Raw genomic sequence first — 22,261 nt, forward strand, 5'->3', positions numbered from 1 at the left:
GATTAACTTATTTTACTGTTACCTTGATGCATTATTATTGTTCTAACCAACACAGGTTTCTTGTCTGAAACACTCATGGACTGACTGTCTCAGGACCAAAAATTGGGCTCTTATATATCATTACAATAATGGGCACTGAAACAACACATTGTTCAATGTTTAATTTACAGAAATTACAATTAAACTTAACTCCTTCAATTAACTGCATACATCAAAAAATTGTGTCTTTTTTTACAGTTTCTTCTACTGGAAGGGTTAAGCTGTATTATTTGTTTAACTCATGAAATTAACAAATGTAGTTATGCAAACAATACGTCTGATGAAACTGGAAATTACTTGGGAATTAATTAAGGGCTGACTTTGCTAACATGTTATCGAATAGAGCTCAATAGATCCTTTAAGAATACTATTAGTTGTTCCTCCAAATGTTTATAATTAGTACAGAATTTATATTTGTTTATAAGTCAGCAACAGAATTTAAGTTACAAAACAATTACTAATTTCACCCTATAACAAAAGATGTTAACTAGGCATAGTCAAAATAAATTGGAAAATCAATTATGCCCATAAAACTAATCACAAGATTAGATCTGGAGTTATATTCTTTAAAACTAAGGGCCAACATTTCTCTTTTTTGAAAATCCAGAATATACTCATGTATGTTAATGGTAATAAGTTAAAAAATGAATATTAAGGAGGTAGATGGCAAACAAGAGGGAAAGTAAAAATATCCCAGCTTGCTTCTTCACAAGTTGATTGTGAGGTGTTAATAATAGTAATTCATAGTAATTTCTCAGTAAAAATATTTATAACAATATATTGTAATAAGTTTCGTAACAGACTCTTAACAATTTTTTGTACTAATGTAACAATAGTTACCCGTATCTAACTCTTAATACGTGTTAGGTATGGGAAACTATTGATGCATGTATCTCCACTAATAGTGACTTTCGAGAAGATTCCTAAAAACACACAGGCCCTCTGTTGAATGCACTATAAAGGAATGGAATCGACAATAAAAGTTCCAAACGCATTAATTGCTGGATGATATCATCAGTGGAAACTCACCCTTATATTATATGTTGTAAGGTACATATTGGCTTGTCATTTTCAAAGTAGGCATTTGTTCACATTTTTTAATATCATAACAGGGCATTGTCTTGTATTTGTCTATAATAAGTTTAAATAAACCTTTCTTAAACTCTGCATGTGACTTGATTTTTTTTATTACAGTAAAACTAAAGGTAGATCAAGATGTCTTACGCGCCCCCTCCTTGAGGTTTTTCTGTATCCGCCACTGACTGTGGCACTGGGCGATTACACATCCATGGTGCTGAATGTGAGGTAACATGTCTGCATAGCCATGTCCTTCAGGCAGTGAGATATAGCAAGAACACTACTGTAAGTGCCGGATGGTGAAACGCAAGGTTTCCGACTAGCCAACAACTCATGAGCAACAGGGTAAGGAACCTTTTCCTTCACCTGGATCGTCTGGACAGCATGCTCATTGAGATACATGGGACAATCTTGGGAGGTGGCTGAATGATCGCCATTGCAATTGATACAGCACGGAGGAGGAGGCAGGCAGTTGGCCCCATGAGCATCCCTACCACAGCTTACACATTTGGCCAGCCATCACCTGATGGACAACAATGGCACACTGACCAGAGGGTTATGTTTTGATTTCTGCCTCAGTCAGACTATCAAGCAGCATAATGTAGATGACACGATGTGAAGAATTCAGCATTCGATGGGCCTCGACATGAACAGGGTAGCTGTGGAGGCAAGCTTGAGAATCTCCGAAAGCAAAGTGCCTTTGCATACACAAGAGCCGGATTTCACAGGGCTGGCACGTGCATCAACACCTTTCTCAATATTAAATGGATTTACCGTAGCAAAGGACAGACTTCAGTACATGAAACGAGGCACTGTGGTGCAGTTGGGAATGTCTTTGAATCATTAGCCTCATTCCATTTATGTTTAGTAGACATGGACTGTGAAGAAGATGATTGGCTTATTGTAAGAAAATCCCCATGATTGACTGCCTCTCTGATGGCATGCTTCTTCCAACTGCCCCCTTCTGCCCCCCCTCAGGGGGTGCACCCACCTTAGGTGATTATTCACACCTCCCAAACATTTGACAGAGGAACCAATTGGCAGCTTGGGAATGTAACAACTCAAGCAACCACCCTCAGTGGGCCTGGCTGTACTAGGGAGTATGTGCGATACCTACCTGTCAAAACAGGGCTGGGAATTTCACATTTCCCAGTCACCTGTTATGCATTGGGAGCATGGGCCAGCCTTCAAGAGTGCACAGAGAGGAAGATGATGAAGACAAAGAAAAAAGATGCACATGAAATGCTGAAGCAGAGGGAGAGTATGAGAAGGGAAAAAAAGAAAGAAAAAAGGAACGGAAAACAGTGGAGAGACTGTTCTGACGTCAGGCTACTGAAAATGCAGAACACATTTCCAAAAGCGTCCCAGATGTGTTCTCCAAGGATGGGGAAAAAGAATAGCAAGAAGAAGACATGCAGCATGGAAGGGATAAGATGCTGTGAAGGCTGGGACCCGTAGTAGCCAAGAAGAACCCACCAAAGAGTGGTAAGCCCCATGGAGGGATGGACACCGGTGACTGAGAGCAACACATGGTTGCTGAATGTTCACTATGGATGCTGGCAGGATGTCTGTCTCCTGTAATCAGAATCAGCTGTGGCCTCCTTGTGGCACCAACCCTTTATCGCCACAGATGCAGGTGCAGAGCCTAGCCCCAAGAGCCACTCCTGTCAAGGGGCTTGATGAGCTATTGTCACTCACAACACTAAGGCATGACTGGTGGGTGCACCAACTTGCAACCAATGTTTCATGGAGGATACTTCGATGCAGCCCTTCCACAGGAGCAACTTTATGCCCCTCCCCTCCACCGTCCCTTTCCCCATCATCCTCACCCCTGGCCCTTGCCGTCAAAAGCATGTTTTCCATATTACCTGTGTGTACGGTGTTTTTGCCGTGCCTAGCTCACCACATATGGGCCCTTCTGGCCATTTCCCTGTTAGATCAGAAGCAGCTGACTCCACCATCCAGAAAACAGTGACACTGCATTGAATGCTATGACATGACTGAAGCAAATGTCAATATGCATCTGCTACCACCACCACCGAAGCTACTGCAGAGTCACCTGGGCAGATCCTATAGCCTCCTTGGCCACAGCAGCACGTCGTCAGCAACAGACCTGCCAATATGGACCTCTGCCTTCTTCCACTGATACCTGCAGCAATGGCTTGCCAAAGGGTGGGAGGGATATGGTGGTGCACTCACATATGCTGCTAACACAACTGCAGAGCTCATATTTGGTGAGAGACTGAAATTATGGCATCTGCTTCACTGGCAGCCACCAACTCCGTCAGCCACATGCCAATGGCCACATGTTAACAGCACGCCTTGCTCTCTCTTATTTCAGTTGTGTTCAGTGAAGGTTCTACTTGCCAACTAGGACTGTTCTGCAATTCTGCTATAGCAAACTTAACCCTGTTATCAGACTCAGCCAGGACTGTTCTTTGCTCTGTTTCACTATTTCAAGTGCATGTGTAACTCTGGTGCTAAGTCAATGCTGTTATTTGTTCTGTGTCCTTGGTTGATGTAATGAAACTTTAGATGCAAAAACAAGTTCACAGTTAATCGTGTCTTTACCAGTGACAGAAATCTCATCACTTCTGTGCTTTAATGAAAAATATTTTACTGTAGATAGCTTCGTAAGTTTACCATTGAATTATCATTATCACTGATATCACTACTATTTACATCTGAGTTGTTACACATGACTTGATTGTGAGAAAACCTTAGCTAACATTTTACAAACCATCACTGCTAGTACTGGACAGGACACACACATCCTTATGCAATGGTATGGGTCCTTACATACATTATACACATTCTGTTGTGCTTACCACTAATAGCAGACCTATTCACCCATACAGTAATATCAAATTAATCAGATGAAGAGGATTTCTCTACAATGTGAGGCAAAAGAAAATATTTAGATAGGCACAGAGTATATGAATATAGACAGATGACAACGATAATCAAACTTCATTACAAAACCAACACACACACACACACACACACACACACACACACACACACACACACACACACACAGCATCAACTATAAAATTATAAAATGAAAAAAGTAAATCTAAAAAAGACTAGGATGACTCAAAGTAAACACTGATGCAGTATATTAATTCATTTTTAAGAAATAAATGTGTGAGGACATAGAACCACTAGCTCTGCCTCCCCCCCCCCCCCCCCCCCCAAAAAAAAAAAAAAAAAAAATATATATATATATAATAATAATATCACTGCCCTACCAAAGCAAGAACAACCATACCTTTTCCAGATCTTTTCTCTGTAGTTCTTACTCTATGCTACACGCATTGTGTATATGCTGTGAGAATAAAAGTATTCGTAGTAAGTGACGGGAGTGTGAGTGATTATCATCACAATTACCACGCCTGCTCCACACTACTTACAAGTGTATCACTAATACTTTTTTATGTTTGGAGCTCAATAATTGTGCACTTACTATGCCTTACACATTTTGGCTTTTGCCACGTTAATTGGCAGAAATAGGTAACATTGTTTGTGTGCAATAAGCCAAATGGCCCAATATGGACACAAAGTATCCACTGTACTTATATCACCACATCAAGTACTGTCTTATCAAGTACAAGATATCTAGATACGTTGCATTCTCAGTGCACAGATCCATTTGGCTTATTACACATGAATGATACTACAAACATCTGCCTTTGGAAATGGTGAAACCTGTAATGTGTCAGGCATAGTAAGTGAATAAATACTGCATTCAAGACCTGTAAAAGTGTTTGAGCGCAATCAGTTGACACGCCATTTCAGAGTGCACTTATGCAATTTGTAGTTGAAATAACATATAATAGTGCATCATTAGATGAATTAAAATATGAAGCACTTACTTATCTCGCCATGATGATGTCTCTTTTGTAAAAACTTCTAAAATTAATCCCAGCAACCAGGTCAGTTTTGTAGTTACTTCGAAATTTGAAAGTGAAATCAATTTTTGCTGGCTGCTACAGTGTTCATACATTTCTGCCAATCCATAGAGTGCTGCATGTCTCACAGAAACCTATAAGGAAATGGGCACAAAACACAAGCACATTATAGTACAAGAAAGATACAAATATCCATCACACATAAGTAGTTTATCAAACTGAGTTATAAAATGAAGAACACAGAATACATCATCAAAATCTGTTAACTCCTTTAGAAGTTAGCCAACATTGGTCACAATATGCATGTGGCCATACTTATGAACCTGCTGCTGAAACTTTTAGTGAAACATCTCACCTTACTGATGTGATGTCTCACACAAGCACTTTTTGAACTACCCGATGGTCATCAATACAAAAAGTTTATTTTTGTAATGTATTAGATAATCTACTGTTTGGATGTATGTTTTATTTGTGTGTCATGGTCATGAGATGGATGGATACAGCGTATGTGCAAGCCGGGACAACAATAAACATCATAACATGCTCATGGTACCTGCTGGTGAGGTGGTTTATTCTGTGTCATTGGGTCCTGCCTTGGAGGTGTGGTGTGAGCCACAGAGGAAGAGTGTCATTGGGACAAGACGAAAGTTGTTTTATTGATACACTCAACTGAAAACTGTTAAATAAGACAGATCATTTTTTGACTTTGTCCTTATCAATGTTTTTGCGATGTTCCAAATAATGTAACAACTTTGTAATGAACAGTTATTGTAAATGGGAGTACAGTACACAAGACACTGTCAATGAGAGGCCTTGCTTTTATTTTATAAGTTTAAAGTTCGAATTGTACTCTAAACTTCCAGTAGTAACTGCAGCACTTTGAGAAAATAAATCTGAATGAAGACCTTGGCAAGCGCGCTGAAGTGGTAAGATGAGCAAGCTGGAATAATATTAAGTCTTAGCTCCTGATCAGACTACACCTCGTCACCCTATAACACAGTAAATAACCATTGCCTACACAGTCAGCTACCCAGAACAAATATGGCTGGGAGCAAATAAAATTTATGACGAACAGGAATAATAAACAGTAATTTGAAATTTTAAAGAAAACTGGTGGATTCTGAGGATACAGCTTAGTGGGAGTTGATATCTGTAGAAAATAGTAAGGAAGTTCAACAGCAAAGATTACACTGCAGTGTAAAATCAATTGCTATCACTGTGAATCAAGAATTTTGAAGAGGTTTGGTTAGTAGTTGAACAATTATTAAATCCTTCGACTACAATTATGATGGAGAAGAAAATAATTAGTTCACAAGTTGGATGATATTGGCTACAACTACAAAAGGCTTTGATTTTGTTAGTCCCATGACTAATCTACATCAGCTGTCACAGATTGCAGCTTTGGCACATCAATCTATTACAGAGTATTAACTGTCAGTGATGCAACAACCTACACACCAAACCAGCTTCCTGTTGGCATCTACATACAGCAAGTGTGTGCTAAACTGTCTATTATCCAATCTGGTGAGTTGTATACAATCCAAGTTGATTGGTTTTCGAAAGCTTCTTTATGATGACAGTGTTCATGTTGTGGGGTGAACTGCATGTGGTTTCACTTTACAATGTTAAGCTGAGACCAATTAAACATGTGTTACTGTATATATTACACACCAGTAGTGATGAGAAAAATGCATGCAGATGTACCTGCTTCATTCAAAGCATTCAGTAAAAAATTGGCTAATGGTATAAAAAAGGAAATAAATACAATAAATGTGACACTTGGACTGACAAACACCACTTTAGAACAGCTTATCAATGAATCATGTAGAAGAAAGCACGAGATAAAGAATAGCATCTCCCAGCTATAGACAAAACTTTCCATATTACCAAATGAAATAAATTTGTACTCTTTAAACAGTGTGATTTAGTTCAAAATGAATTTGTATGAATGTTTAGTTGGAAGGTAGATTCTGTAGGCAATCACAAACAAATGTGGGTAACACTCATCCAAAAATCACCAACATGAAAACAAACATTCAACTGCAAAAGGCACCAGAAACAAAGACCTAGAAATTATATAAAAGAAATACTACACTTTGGAGTCATTTGTTATTTTTTGATTGCTAGGTCACTACCTACAACAGTGGGCCATCACCTCCCCCTCCCCCCCCCCCCCTTTCCCCCATCCCCATACACAACTCACTTTTTATGTTTTTCTTTTTAAAAAATGATGATGATGAAGAAGAAGAATAAAGAGAGAGAGAGAGAGAGAGAGAGAGAGAGAGAGAGAGAGAGAGAGAGAACATAGAACAGAGAGCATTAGGAATGTCGGGGAACTGGTGTTTCATCATACATTTAGCTCAGGTCCTTTGTCAGCAGAAATTCCAGCATGCCTGGCTGCTGAGTACCATGCCCGATGTTTGAGCCGCTGTTGCCTATGTTGACTATTGGTGGCATGCAGACTGCCTGAAGTACATGGCCTGGAGGTGTGAGGGTGGCAGCTGCTAGGTCCCTTGTTTCCATATTCTGATGAGTCAATTTAAGCCATTCAATAACATCAGCTCCTCACTTTGCTCTGGTGAATATTGAACGTATGTGGCTCCCAGTGTATCACTTTGAATGATGCCATGTAAGGAGGCAATAGAGATGGGTGAGCAGAGTCATCACAGAGCTACACATGGGATGAGCTGAACAGGTACCTGTGGACAAAAATAGGTTTGTCCGGTGAGGCCTGGGAGTGACTGGTTGGAGGAAGCCCATGGTCAGATGGAACTGTCTTCCAGACTCGGAAATCAACAGCACTGAAGCGACATAGATCAGCTTCTCCTAGATCAATTTGGTTGATAGTTGTAATGCTTCACCATTAACCAACTGTGCTGGAATATGTTCCATATCTTCCTTCAAAGCTGACTATAACCCTAACAACACATTTGGTAAAGCCTCCATCCATGGAACCTAATTACACATCAGTGCCACCTTCAAGGTGTGGTAGAATCTTTGCACCTTCCCATTGCCAGTTGTGTTGCAGCTCATCATGTGAATGTGAGTGCAACCACACAGGTGAAGTAACTCTTGGAATAATGTGGCCTTGAACTGTTGGTCCCGTTGGTTGTTAGTTTTTGGAGTGTGCCAAATCTTGTAATCCAACCACTGAGCAGTGTCCTCGCCATGGTTGTGATGGTGATCATGAAGAGCTCAGGACATCTCGTGAAATTGTCCTTGATGTTAACCAAATAACAAGTCATTCAACCAGATCCACAGATGTGCCCAAACTGTGACATAGGCGTGACAATGGTTTCTATCAGCCTAGACACATGCCCATCCACTTTGCATCTCTGGCAGACATTCCACTGCTGTGCCCTTTTCTACTCTCTTCACTGATTCAGGACCACACTACCTTCTTAGTCAGCTGCCATAGGGTAGCCTGTACTCCTGGGTGCAACAAATCATGGAACACAGTGAAAATGTTGCACCAAAAGGCCAGGATATGAAAATCAACATCTTGCCATGTGAAACATTGCTTCACTTGCTTCAGGTTCAAACTGGATCATCCCTGCAGTGCACATAGCTCCCTGTGAATAGCACTCTAACACCTTTGCATGTCTCTGGGTAACTGGGAAAAAGCCAAAGGTTGCCAAGCACTCTCAACAATTTGCCCCCACAGCACCATGGCTTGTGCAAACTACGAGATCTATCACCCCCTTACGCCGTGAATGTGATAGCAGAACTGCCCATGCAGCATATTTCTTCACTTTTCTGAACACTGTCACTTTGGACTCCATGGTACCCCTTTTTATTATTTTTATTTTTATTTTTATTTATTTATTTATTTTTTGAGCCTGCAGTGTGTTTTCCTTTTAGCAGTATTGTTACTGGTACCAGCAATGTTGTGGCCTGTGGTAAGTGGCGCTAATAATAATTTAACATTTCAAGGAATCATCTTAGATCTTCGAATGTTTTTGGTCTGAGTACATTCTGAATGGCCATTACATATTCCACAAGTCGTGTGAGCCCTTGTGCCAACACCTCAAAACCAAGAAATTTCACTCCGACCTGGCCGAAAACACACTTGTCTATGTTGGCTACAACACTTACACCCCTAGGCGTGTAACACTTTAAGGATATGTTTTTTATACTGGTCTTATGACTGCAAAAAGATTAGACTGTTGTCCGTACAACAATATAAGCAGTTGATGCCATGGAGCACCTGTTGAATGAGAAACAGCCCTGTTTCAGCAGTGTTTTTCAATCCGTATGGCACATAACAATATTTAAATAAGCCAAAGGGTGTAGTGATTATAATCTCAGCTGTCAGATGGTGCCAACAGATTTTAGGAGTGCACACAATTGCAGTCAATAACAATGAATACTGCTGTGCCTGCCACTAAGTTTTTTACATCTGTAACATGGGGCATAGGATACCGATTCAAAATCATCATTGCATTTAATATCTGGTAGTCATTGGACAGTCTATATGTGCCAATATATTTCTGCACCATGTGGAATGGTGAAGCCCATTCACTTTCTGAAGGCTTCATCACCCTCTCACTTATCTGCCTGTCTATATCCTTTTTTGCCATGTAAATTTCCCAGGGGTGAGGTGGTGTAGTTTAGTCAGCACCAGCTGTCCTGGTAAGGTGCATATGAAATGCTGTGTGTTGTGCCAAGCCATCACCTCAGCCTCTGATGGAAGAAATGCCTAGGAATTCACTGAGAATGTTTTGCCACACTCCATCGTGACTAGCCATTACAGCTGTTGCATATTTTTGGTAGCTCCTCTTGATGTACACAACAAAGTTGAAATAATGAAAATAAAGAAATACTCCCAGGATGGGCTATCTGACATTCACAACCAGAAAACTCTATGCTAAGCATTCTTGTAAACCAAGATCAAACGTCATATTCCTTCTGCCCTATGCTGTAACTGTTGAATTATTTATGGCCATTAAATGGGGAGGTGTTACTCTGATGTAAGGACAAAACAATTCACTCAGAAATACACCAATATTGGACCCTGAGTCAACCAAGAAGTCATTACCTGACTGTCTATCCATCACAGACAATTGTTTGGAATGGTATGAGGTAGTTGTATATCTGACTCTCAGATGTTACCCTCCATGTTTGGAGTTACACTGATTGTGACAGTAGAATTGATGCTCTTCAACACTAAAATTCTTACATCAGGGTGTGGCTGTAATGCATTGTTTCTGCCTGTGTACTAACTCGCAGCCAGCAACAGGCTTTAACTTATGGTTCTGCCTGCATGTGATTTCCTGTATGCTAAGGATATTCTAAAATCTGGTAGCCTCCTCTGGTGGAGCTGTCATTGAACTTGGGGTAATGTACCAATTTGAAAGTTGGGTGTGAATGAAGACGAATGATCTGATGTTTTTATCATTGACAACATCATCCATTACACACTTAAATATGCATCACAGAAATATCATTTGTGAATGGCCATTTCATGACTGTACTGTGAATATCAGGAATCCAGTAAAACATCAAATCTCTGACATCACTGCAACCGGAAAAAGATCCTTCAAGAACGGGACCAATGACAACTGAAGAGAATCATTCAATGTGACAGAAGTGCAACCATTCTGCAAACTGCTGCAGATTTCGCTGCTGGGCCATCAACAAGTGTCAGCATGCAAACCAATCAATGATATGGGCTTTTGGAGCCAAAGGCCCACTCGTGTACCCTCAATGACTGCACGACACAAAGCTTTACGCCTTACCTGGGCCCATAAACACAGACATTGGACTGATGATGACTGGAAACATGTTGCCTGGTTGGACAAGCCTCATTTCAAACTGTATTGAGGGGATGGGCGTGTACAGATATGGAGACAACCCCATGAATCCATGGACCTGCATGTCAGCAGGAGATTGTTCAAGCTGGTGGAGGCTCTGTAATGGTGTGAGGCATGTGCAGTTGGAGTGATATGGGACCCCTGATATGTCTAAATATGACTCTGAAAGGTGACATATATGTAAGCATCCTGTCTGATGACGTGCATCAGTTCATGTCCATTATGCATTCCAATGGGCTTGGGCAATTTCAGCAAGACAATGTAACACCTGTGGCGTAGAGCGCCATAAAAAAATCGATATTTGTTCTGTGCGTAAGTGTGCTATCTTTGAGGAGAGGGCTTTGGAGAGCATGTTGGACGCTAACGGCAGTTAGCCTCCGGACTTGTATCTGTGTAAGCGCTAAGTGTGAATAATCTGTATATGAGAGAATTCTAGTTGTTTACCTACAACTATACCATATTCCCTCATTGGTGACCCCGTTTTTGTGTAATACGCGTCCGAGTTACCGCCTGAAGGTTATTTACGTGCCTACCGCGTCGAGTTTCTCCGCGATTGCGAGGGCCTTTGTTCAGCTCCAGACAATGGCCTTTCAGCATTCACCGCTGCCCGGATTCCAGCAACATCTCTCCAGTACTCCTGCCGTCGTAGTGGACATGCCGCAAGAGTCTTCGGAATCCTTCAGCCAGAACATGCAGTGCAATTCATCGAGTGCCGCCAGTTTCTTCCAACCGCCAACGGTCGTGGACTCTGGCTTTGTTAGCCTGGACCTTCCCACGTGTTCTCCACAGAGTGATGGTCGGAACATTTCTACTCCTGTGTCGAACACACAATTCAATACAGTTCATGGCGTCAAGCGAGGTTTTGCGCACTTCGGAAAATCCAGTAGTAAATTCAAACTCTAATCAGTTCCCGCCACGTGTGTATCCTTCCGCGCCAGCTAGTCAACAGGTGTTCAATGCTCGCCAAACAGCAAATATCACACCGAGTGTGCATCCTAGTGGACGTGTGTGGGATCCTTGTGTTGCTTCTAATCAGGTCAACAATTCTGTGCTGGATAGTAATTACTCCGACATCTACAACCAGCCCCACCACTCACGGTCGAGTGAATACTGTGTGCATAACGGACATTCACCGGCGTACTTAAGCACTTGTGGCTTCTCTCCGAGCTACCACGTCAATGAGAATGCACATTTTGACTATGATCCTCACACCGTTCGAGTGTCCGTCGCTTCTCAGCCGCCCCCCTGGCGTCGAGTGAATTTCGCGATTCCCGCATTACGGGATGCCAATAATCCAGACTCGCAATCTTCTGCATGCTCTACTTCCGTCCGAAGTAATAGGCGCACCTCCGCAGTGACTGCAGTGCCGAATCTGCTGAAATTACCAGACTTCAAACGCACTCACCCGGAGTTCTGGTTTAACCTGGTTGAGCAAACATTCAATGTCTGTGCTTTGGACGACGACGCACGCTTCGCCTGCCTCATGAACCATCTTCACGACCGCGTCAATTTAATTTATGATCTGGTCAAAGCACCCCCCCCTAGCAGGGAAGTATGCTGTGGTGAAACAAACGATACTGGAGCGCGTCTCTAAAACCAGGAGAGAAAATGTGCGACAGCTCATCTACGAAGAGCGTCTCGGCGACAGGTATCCATCCCAGCTGTGGTGGTGCATCCGTCTTCTCGTCGATGAGCAAGTTATGCCTGATGACACGCTCGCAGAAATCTGGACTGAAAAGCTGCCTTTGCCTGTCCAGACTGCAATATCTGCGTATGAAGATAGGCCAGTAAATGAAGTTTACGCGCCGCCGACAAAGCATACTCCGCCAGGCAACGTGAGCTCCGTGCACTGCATTCTGGACGTGACTGCACTGATACGCTTTCTGACGCCACGCCCTTGTCTGGTGCTGCTGATAACAAGTTTTTTAAACTAGCCGCCCTGCCTGCACCTTCAACTCCTCACAACGACAGTGCATCGGCCTCAGTGGAAGACTCTGGGGCACATACTCTGTCACCTAGCAACTACCCACGAGGGCACAGGCCTGCCCAACCTTACTGTTTCTTCCAAGTGAGATTCGGGGAGCAAGCTCGCAAATGCCAGTCACCGTGTTCTTACCCAAACTCCAACCGCAGGTAGGCTACGGTGCCACCTCCTGCGATGTAAACAATGGGCACCATCCCACGTTGCACTCCATTTCGGACAATAACAGTAAGGGGGTCGAGTCTATGTTCGCGATTTACGATCAGGTGTATGTTTCCTGGTAGACACTGGCGCAGACGTCTCTTTGCTGCTGGTTCGCCTAGCAACCAGTAAAGTGCAACCACACAAAACAGTACTTCGTGCAGAGAACTTGTCTACCCTACAGTGTTCGGGTTCCACTTTGTATACAGTGAAACTTTCGCCCGAGTGCAAGCTGGAGTGGACGTTTCTAGTGTCAACAATTGAAGAACCTATTCTCGGAATTGATTTCCTCAAGCACTATCAGTTGTCACTAGATTCTGTGCAAAATACTGTGTTTTACCCCTCCCTTAACAAACATATTCCTTTTGCTTCGCCGAGTGACAGTTCAGATAACACCAAACATGTGTGCTGTGCTAAGAAGTGTGTAAACCTATCCTTGGAGCTGCAATCTTGGACAAACAAGTGGCTAGTGGAGTGCGCCAAGTCTTCTAAGTTGCGGATGGAACGTATGGAAATGCTGCTACATCTCCGCGACATACACCACGAGTTGGCCTCCACACAACAACGCCTCACGGCACTACAAGCAGACAACTCGTCGGCTACAGACAAGGTCAGTCCGTGCCAATCTGGTGTTCCCGTGCCCGCGCACGTTAACGACAATGTTGTGAACTCTGTAAACTGTGTCAGCACTCCCTTTTGTAATGACAGGGTATGCCCGAGTGCTCATGCTCCTTGTGTTCCGAATGGAAAATTAACTTGTCAAGCTTGTGGCAATGAACTACGGCCATCTGCTGTCTGGCCACGCCCACTCGTGCCTACAGCGCTTTTAGCGGCACGGCCCGCTACCAAGAACCAGTGTACCAACCTCGCCCATGTTAACACGTGTGCAGCCTTTACGCAGCCTACGAGCGGGTGGCACACCTGTACTTCCGTGCCCTCAGCGCCACAGCTTGGCCCGTCCGCCACTGCCTGCTCCGCTTCACGGACATCTGACTATCATGCCGCGCCACGTATTGCAGTAGTCACTAATGGCACAGTTCATCGGTTACGTCTAACCGATGGGCCGCCCATATCGCAATGTCCACGCCGCCTCAAGCCGGAATTTATGAAAATTGCAAAAGAAGAATTGGATGATCTGTTACAAAAGGGAATAATTGAACCTTCTTCCGGTTGCTGGGCTAGTCCTATCCTGTTTGACCAAAAGAAAGACGGTACTTGGCGTATGGTCGGAGACTATAGGTGTTTAAATGCCCGCACCATCATTGATAAATATCCGGTCCCACACATCGCAGACTTCAATCATGCGCTCGCAGGTGCAAAGTACTTCTCTGTTTTGGACTGTAAGCACACATTTCACCAGATTCCTATGGCTCCGGAGGACACTGAAAAGACTGCCATAATCACTCCCTTCGGGCTGTTCCAATACAAATTTATGCCGTTTGGGTTGAAAAATGCACCCCAAACGTGGCAGCGTTTCGTCAATCAAACTTTATCCCATCTAGACTTTTGTTTTGTATATATGGACGACATATTGGTTTTTGCTTCTACTTTAGAACAGAGTGAGGAGCGTGTTCAATTCGTGACAGATATTTTAGCAGCCGCTGGTATTGAACTGAACAATAAAAAGACTCAATTGCACCAGTCATCCGTCACATTCCTAAGTTATGTTGTGTCATTGGACAGTCTGACACCACCACAGGACAAGATCAAGCCTGTTCTCGAGATGTTACGCCCCCAGACCTATAGAATTACGAAGGTTCATCGGAACAGTTAATTATTACTGGAAACATTTGCCAGCCACTTCTGCGGTGCAGGCTCCTCTCACAGATGCTCTCGCTGGCCCACAAACTTCTGGCACCCACCAGGTACCATGGACACCAGACATGGACAAGGCATTTAATGAACTCAAACAGTTGTTGGCCTCCGCTGTCACTATTGCTCACCCACGGGCGGATGCCACAATGTTTATTACTACTGACACTAGTGACAATGCTATAGGCACAGTACTGAGTCAGACATACAACGATGTTACGGCCCCCCTGAAGTTTTTCTCAAAAAAGCTAAACAACGCGCAGAAGAAATACTCAGCATTCGACAGAGAACTACTTGCAGTTTACGAGGCCATAAGACACTTCAGAACTGACGTTGAGGGACGAGATTTCTATGTGCTCACTGATCACAAGCCGTTGGTTCCTGCCATAAAAAATCCTGCGGCTGATCCGCCCCCATGACGCTTTCGTCACATCGATTACATCTTGCAATTTACAAATGACATTCACTACATCCGAGGAGCGGACAATGTGGTCGCTGATTTTCTCTCGCGTGTTGGTGCTGTCACAACCTTAATTGACTTAACGGATCTACCTCGGTTGCAATCGGCAGACCCCGATACCATGCAGTTAATTTCAGACCACAGCTCCTCTCTCCAACCGGTACGCTCTACTTTCCCTGGCATATCTGACTTAGTGTGGTGTGATGAATCGACTGGTACGTTGCGGCCATTCATTCCTAAGCCCCTTCAACGCCAGGTCTTTGACAAACTACACACATTAGCACACCCCGGTGTCAAAGCCTCCACCCGTCTGGTAGCTGAACGGTTTGTCTGGAGAAACATGCGCCGTGACTGTCAGTCTTGGGCAAGGGCATGCATGGTGTGTCAACAGAACAAAGTTACCAGGCACACTTCTCCACCCCTTGGCTGTTTTGCCCAACCTCCAGGCCGGTTTCACCATGTTCATGTTGACCTCGTAGGCCCTTTGCCCCCTCCGAGGGTTTCCGTTACTTGTTTACAGCTATTGACAGGATGACTCGGTGGGCTGAGGCTGTGCCTATTCCGAACATTACCTCTGAGACAGTAAGTCGAGCATTCTTAGATTCGTGGATCTCTAGATTTGGCCCACCTGTTTACCTCACCACTGACCAGGGGCGACAATTCGAGTCTTCAGTTTTCTCTGACTTATGTAAAATGTGTGGTATTGTCAAAATTCATACTTCTGCATACCACCCCCAAAGCAATGGGCTTGTCGAGCGATGGCATCACACCCTGAAGTCTGCCCTGCGTTGGCATGACTCACTATGGACAGAGGCACTGCCCTTCGTGCTTCTTGGCCTTCGTGCGACTTTCAAGGAAGACCTCAAGGGGTCCATAGGCGAGTTTGTATATAGCCAACCTCTGGTTTTGCCTGGAGAATTAGTCACTCTGACCCCACTTCCATGGCCCTCTGAACTCCCTTCACTTCTTGAGTGGGTGCGCTTGCACTGCAGCAAAATTCAGCCGCCACCTCCGGCTGCTCATACACCTCCGTGCGTGTACGTACCGCGCATGCTAGACTCTTGTGAGTACATGTTTCTCAGAGACGACTCAGTCAAAGCCCTGCTTCAGTTGCCCTACACAGGTCCTTACAAGGTCGTCAAACGCTCTGAGAATAACATGGATCTCCTCATAAAAGACTCTGTAACCACGGTCTCACTCAACCGAGTGAAATCAGCTTTCATTGAGCCTCAGGTGAACCTCCCTGATTCTGCCCCTATTTCTCCCACTCCTGCTTTGAGCGGCCATCCATCTTCCCACACCATGCATTTGGGTATTGATTTTCCACAGTGTGTTTCTCTGCTGAGCTCTGCTCCTTCTCCGCGTTCATCTAATTCGAGTGGCCAATCTTTTCGGGGCTTCACTCGTCACAGCCGTTGCAGTCGAACTGCCAACCACTCGGATTCTAGCATTGTGTTACCATCTTCGTGTGACAGCTCTTTGTCACACCGTTCAACCCACGCTGGCTCCTCATTGCCTTTGGTCACGCTCCTTCGTCTGTCAGCTGATCGCCCGAGGTTGTCTCCTGCACAGTCTAGTGCACCTGCCACTCCCCTCTTAGCAGATGCTTCCCCCTGCCATGGCTTTCCCACACCTCCACACCTCCCTACCATTGCTCGTACAGGTGCCATCCAAGAATTCACAACACATGTGCACCCTGATGACATACATAAATTATCTGTTGTTGCAGATGGCGATACAGTGTGTGTGGTACTCGCGTGTGACAATATTGAGGGAGGAAGTGCAGAATCTCATGTGGTGTGCCGCTTTAAATTGAGCAGAAGTGCTGCATGTGGCAATTTGCGTGCCTTTGTTAGGCCTTCTGGCAACTGGCAAGGTGATTCTCCGCCCGCCGGCTGACGAAGTGCTACACCTTCACTCCAGGACGGGACGTCGTCTTCAGCCGCCGGCGGTCGCTTGCTGATTTCACTGTCAACGTACCGGGCTTCACCCCCCCCCCCCCCTCCCGGTCTCCTGTCAGTCGACCGCTTCCGCCTGATGCAGAAGAGCAGAAGAACTGTACTCCATACTGCGCGGAGGGCGGAGGGGGGGGGTGGGGGGGGGGGGGGGGGGGGACGCTATGTGGCGGTAGAGCACCATAAAAATCGATATTTGTTCTGTGCATAAGTGTGCTATCTTTGAGGAGAGGGCTTTGGAGAGCATGTTGGATGCTAACGGCAGTTAGCCTCCGGGCTTGTATCTGTGTAGACGTTAAGTGTGAATAAATGTGTATATGAGAGAATTCTAGTTGTTTACCTACAACTATACCATATTCCCTCACACCCATACATCCAGAATTGCTACCTAGTGGCTCCAGGAACACTGTTCGTTGTTTAAACATTTCCACTGGCCACCAAACTCTCCAGACATGAACATTATTGAACATATCTGGGATGCTTTGTAATGTGCTGTTCAGAAGAGATCTCCACACCCTCATACTCTTACAGATTTATGGACAGTCCTGCAGGATTCATGGTGCCAGTTCCCTTCAGCACTACTTCAGACATTAGTTGAGTCCCTGCCACATCATGTGGTGGCACTTCTGTGTACCTGTGGGTACCCTACACGATTAGGCAGGTGTACGAGTTTCTTTGACTCTGGAGTGTATAACTGTATAATTTTGTCCAGCAAAGAAAAACTGTCGAAAATTAGTGACACTACATGTGTCAACAGGGTGCATAGATGTACTGAACTGTGTTATTGTGTTCAATATAGTTAATTTATTCTGACTGGGCTGTAAAAAAAAATGAAGAAAAGTTCTTGTATTTAAACCATCTATTCTGTGTGGTCATTTTGTACACACACATTTGCTACTAAGCCCATCATAGCATACAGTTCCGAAAATGAAGGAATATAAGCACAGTTTTTATCAGTCCTTTCCCACTAGGAACCAGTTTAAGGTTTAAATGCAGATCTGGTACTGAAAGGGCCATACTTTTCCTCTGTTAAATAATCAGAGTGTAAAAACACATGGTGTTTAATACCCAAATGCTAGCTCAAATGCTATGCAACTCATCACTTTTGAACTCTGAATGCTCATGGTTATGACTGTACACAGCACACTACACAGCTTTTTATGCCCTCTGAAAGAAAGTCTGAATTTTCACTAAAAAATTTGAAATTACTGTAGATGTAATTCACAAATGATCATAAACCTTCACTGATATTTCATATTCTTCAAAGAACCATGATTAGTTAGTTGTAACATGAGTCCTTAGTGCTCCAGGTTAAGTGATCTCTCATCATAAGAGCTGAGCATGCACTACTCTCAACTCACTTGCAAAATTCCTGTCCCAGAACAGAAGCTTGGGAAATACCTCTTCTGCGATTGACTGACTAATACTGTAACCAATCAATCAGCTTTGTATTTCTGCTCACATAATCTGTTACTTCCATCTTGGGACCTATGCTCATACCAAAATGAATTCAGATAATACAACATAACAACAAATTTCTGAACACAAAAACAAATTAACCCCATTTTAACAATCTGAAGGATTGAAGTAAGTTTCAGATCTCTACAATACCAAAAACTGGCTGTGTTACACTTGAGGTGTTCTCTGGAACAATGACTTACCCGAAATCCAAATCAATCAGTTATTCTCATATATGTCGCTGTAATGTCAAATATTGTCAAACCATAATATTCCAATTATATTTGACTGAAATTTACTTCACATACAAGAGTGTGAAATGAATAAAAAAACTATTTAAGAAGTTTGATGCTCTGTATGTCGATCTCAATATATTTTAGTTATATTGTCATTCCAGCGAACACCTTCAAATGTATATGATTTATGTGAGGCCTGCAGAATCAGATACTCATGCTCACTCACACTTATTCACAATTTCAATGACTGCTCCTTCACATTCACTCCTTCATTCACTCAAAGTACAACAGATCAAGATGATTATAGCAAAAACACTGAAAAGTAGTTACTTTTAGGAAGCCAAGAACATAAAGTAATTTACACCTTTAAACAAAATATTATTTAATGACCTATTTTGATGACAACATATTTAGTTTAAGTTATCATTAATGTACTTACAAAAACATGTTAAAGTATCTTAAAGTTGAATGTAGAAAGAATTCATAAATTGTAATATTTTTAGGTAATTCTAAATATTTCCAAAGTTACTTCAAATATGACACACAAAGCAATTTACTACCACTACTTTGGAAAGCTCTATAAAATTTCATATTGATTGGTGTATGGTAAACTTGTCATTAATTCCTAGGTTGGCATGTAATTTAGATCAGTGCTTGTTGTGTGACAGTATGCACCAGTATCTCAGACAAAATGAAATTAGAACCACAAGTTATGAAATTGTTTTTTACCAGTAAAAATATTGTATTTACACACTAAAAATGTGCAGAAAACTGTTAAAATTAGATTTTAAAACGCCTGAGCTAGTAGAGAACTCAGTAATGTGTTTGCATATGAATGTAGCTTCCCTGCTCAGTATCAGTGTTTAGAACGTTACTTGCAGCAATGCTGATCAGCAGACTGGGGAACACTGATTATACACAAAAATGGATAGATTGATGAGTAATTACTACAGTGTATTGCATATTATTTGACAAATATTCATAAGATACTTTCACAACAAGATGATGATCATTGTTGAGTGACAGTTAATCTACCAAAGACAGAATATCAGGTGATTTAACTTACGAAGGGTGAGCAAATCTGAAGATGCTATGGCATGAATAATTTGATGCATCATTACACAGAAGACCATGTCCAACAAAGTTTTTAGCTGTTTCTGAAAAGCGGCCAGTTCATATTGCATCTGCACAGAACTGGTGCAGCTCCTATCAGTCTTTAATCACTACATGTCTACACCGCTAGGGACTAGCACTAATCCAAGAAGTCACAACATTTAATCTAAGTACTGCTGCAAGCTGTTTCAGATTAACACTGCAGTACAAAGTCAATTAATGCAACATTAATGCTCTAAAAATGCACTAAGACTTGGAATCAATTAGTTAATACTAATCAACACTGTTAAATACATAGCTATTATTCACTTCTTCTGAGAAGATGTGGCAACAAAACTGCTGCTATAACCGGCACGAGTGCTGAACTCTGCAACTACAGTAAGCCAATTAAATCATGGTCATTCCTACATAAAAAGCCACACCATGAACATGTATCAGCTATTAAACTACATGCATACCACACCACCTACTGTTCTGCCTTTGATTCTGTACTATTTACCAGTACTGGTGGGACTGGTGGGGCGGGGTTGCAAAGTGTTTTGTGTTGGAACATGGTACAGCTTTTACAGCAGGAATGCCTGCAAGGTAGGGAACTCTTGAGGAGAGGTAATGGTCTGGGAATGGCATAAGGTTTGACACAAACACTGCAGAAACTAAGGGTGGCGAAAAACAGTGGGTATCACAGGCAGGATATTAAGAAGACACAATCTAATTTCAAGGCCTGACTTGAGGAAGTCATAGCCTTTGTGAAGTAATGCACTGAGACAACATTTCAGAGGCCAGACTAGCAAACAAATCACTGTCACCTCCCACAACCCTCCTAACTTCCATTATACCATTGCCACACCACATGACACATCCACTCCCTTACCTCTACCCTGAGTTTTTTATCTCTGCAGTCACTAGCATTCCTGGACATAAGCTCCCTAACCAACCACCTTTTGCCTTTGTTTTACACACTTTCACACCAACAGTGGCATTTCATATGTATTCAGTTACATTTTTCTTGTTATTTCTTTACTTTTTTCTCACCTGCACAGACAATTTGGAATAATGGTGATAAGTTTTGCACATGAAAGTGCAGATTATACATGGAATTGAATAGTTGTGAATAGCTGAAAATGCATAAATGTTATTTCATTCATCATTTCAGGAGCACACAGGTAATGGTCTGATAATGAATGGGCAAATTAGTCACAGTTACACAGTAACTGACACAAAAAAATAAAGGAATAGTAAGAGTGAAGACTCTTGTTGATCACTGTGCCAATATGATGTTAGAATTCCACAAACTTCCTATTAGCTTCATCTTGCCTTCTTTCTTTGTCTTTGGTCACACAAACCTCAAATATTCAAGCAGAAAAATTGCCAGTTAATGCTTTTCAGAACACATACCATTAGTTTAAATTATGTTTTAATGTTTTTTCATAAAAAAGAAAAAGAAGTAAGTTACATAAATATGCACAGAGATTGTTCACATATTTAATTTAAAACACAGTATTGTTTATCTCTTGACAAATTTGTTTTCAAATCAATTCAGACACCATGTTCAGTGCACAAATTTTTCTCTAGTCCACTACTATTTGCTACAATGCATTTTGTGTAAATAGAACATAGCTGTCCAATTTTGATACTGGTTTTATTAATCTTTTTGCTAAAAACAAATTACAGAGGTCATGTAGAATGAGGTATTGTCGCAACAACTGTCTTTCACATTATTTATGTCCAAAAAATTCTTCAAATCTGTTACACACTTTTTTGGCTCCATTATGTGGTATGTCATTATCACCCATCAAACAAACAACATCGTCACTATCCTTCAACATTATCTTATGTGGCGAGATGTTTTTAAGATTTTTGTCCTCATGCCAGGTTTTACAATGCAGTTGGAAAGAGCTTATATTCATGTTCAGCAAATTGCTAGCTAACTTCTTACCATGGTTGTCTACTACAAAAACAGCATTACATATCTTTACCAGCTGTTTATGACTGCTGCTAACATTACTTTTTCAACTTTAATTCTGTTTTTAACTATATGTTGACTGGAATGTTAGCCTTCAATGCTTCCAAAATTGTTGCTGTTTCTTTCTGATAGCACACTGAGTCTCTTTGTGCACATGATATAGTGTTTATTTAATGAGGTTTGTTGATAGTGAGGCTTGTTTGAAAAGCTGCCATTGCAAGTTGAACTCCACAGTGGTGTAT

At 42.4% G+C, this 22,261-nt stretch overlaps 1 protein-coding gene across 1 annotated transcript in view; it reads right to left on the reverse strand.

Annotated features, from left to right (window-relative positions):
• The window catches only part of LOC124795649, a 286,381-nt gene that overhangs the window by 103,621 nt on the left and 160,499 nt on the right, over positions 1-22,261 (reverse strand). Inside the window, exon 9 of the mRNA XM_047259722.1 lies at positions 4,992-5,161. Within this exon, the coding sequence (XP_047115678.1) occupies positions 4,992-5,161 (170 nt within the window). The remainder of the gene's footprint in view (positions 1-4,991; positions 5,162-22,261) is intronic.

Source organism: Schistocerca piceifrons, chromosome 4 (genome assembly GCF_021461385.2).
Source record: "Schistocerca piceifrons isolate TAMUIC-IGC-003096 chromosome 4, iqSchPice1.1, whole genome shotgun sequence".
Classification (NCBI taxonomy): domain Eukaryota; kingdom Metazoa; phylum Arthropoda; class Insecta; order Orthoptera; family Acrididae; genus Schistocerca; species Schistocerca piceifrons.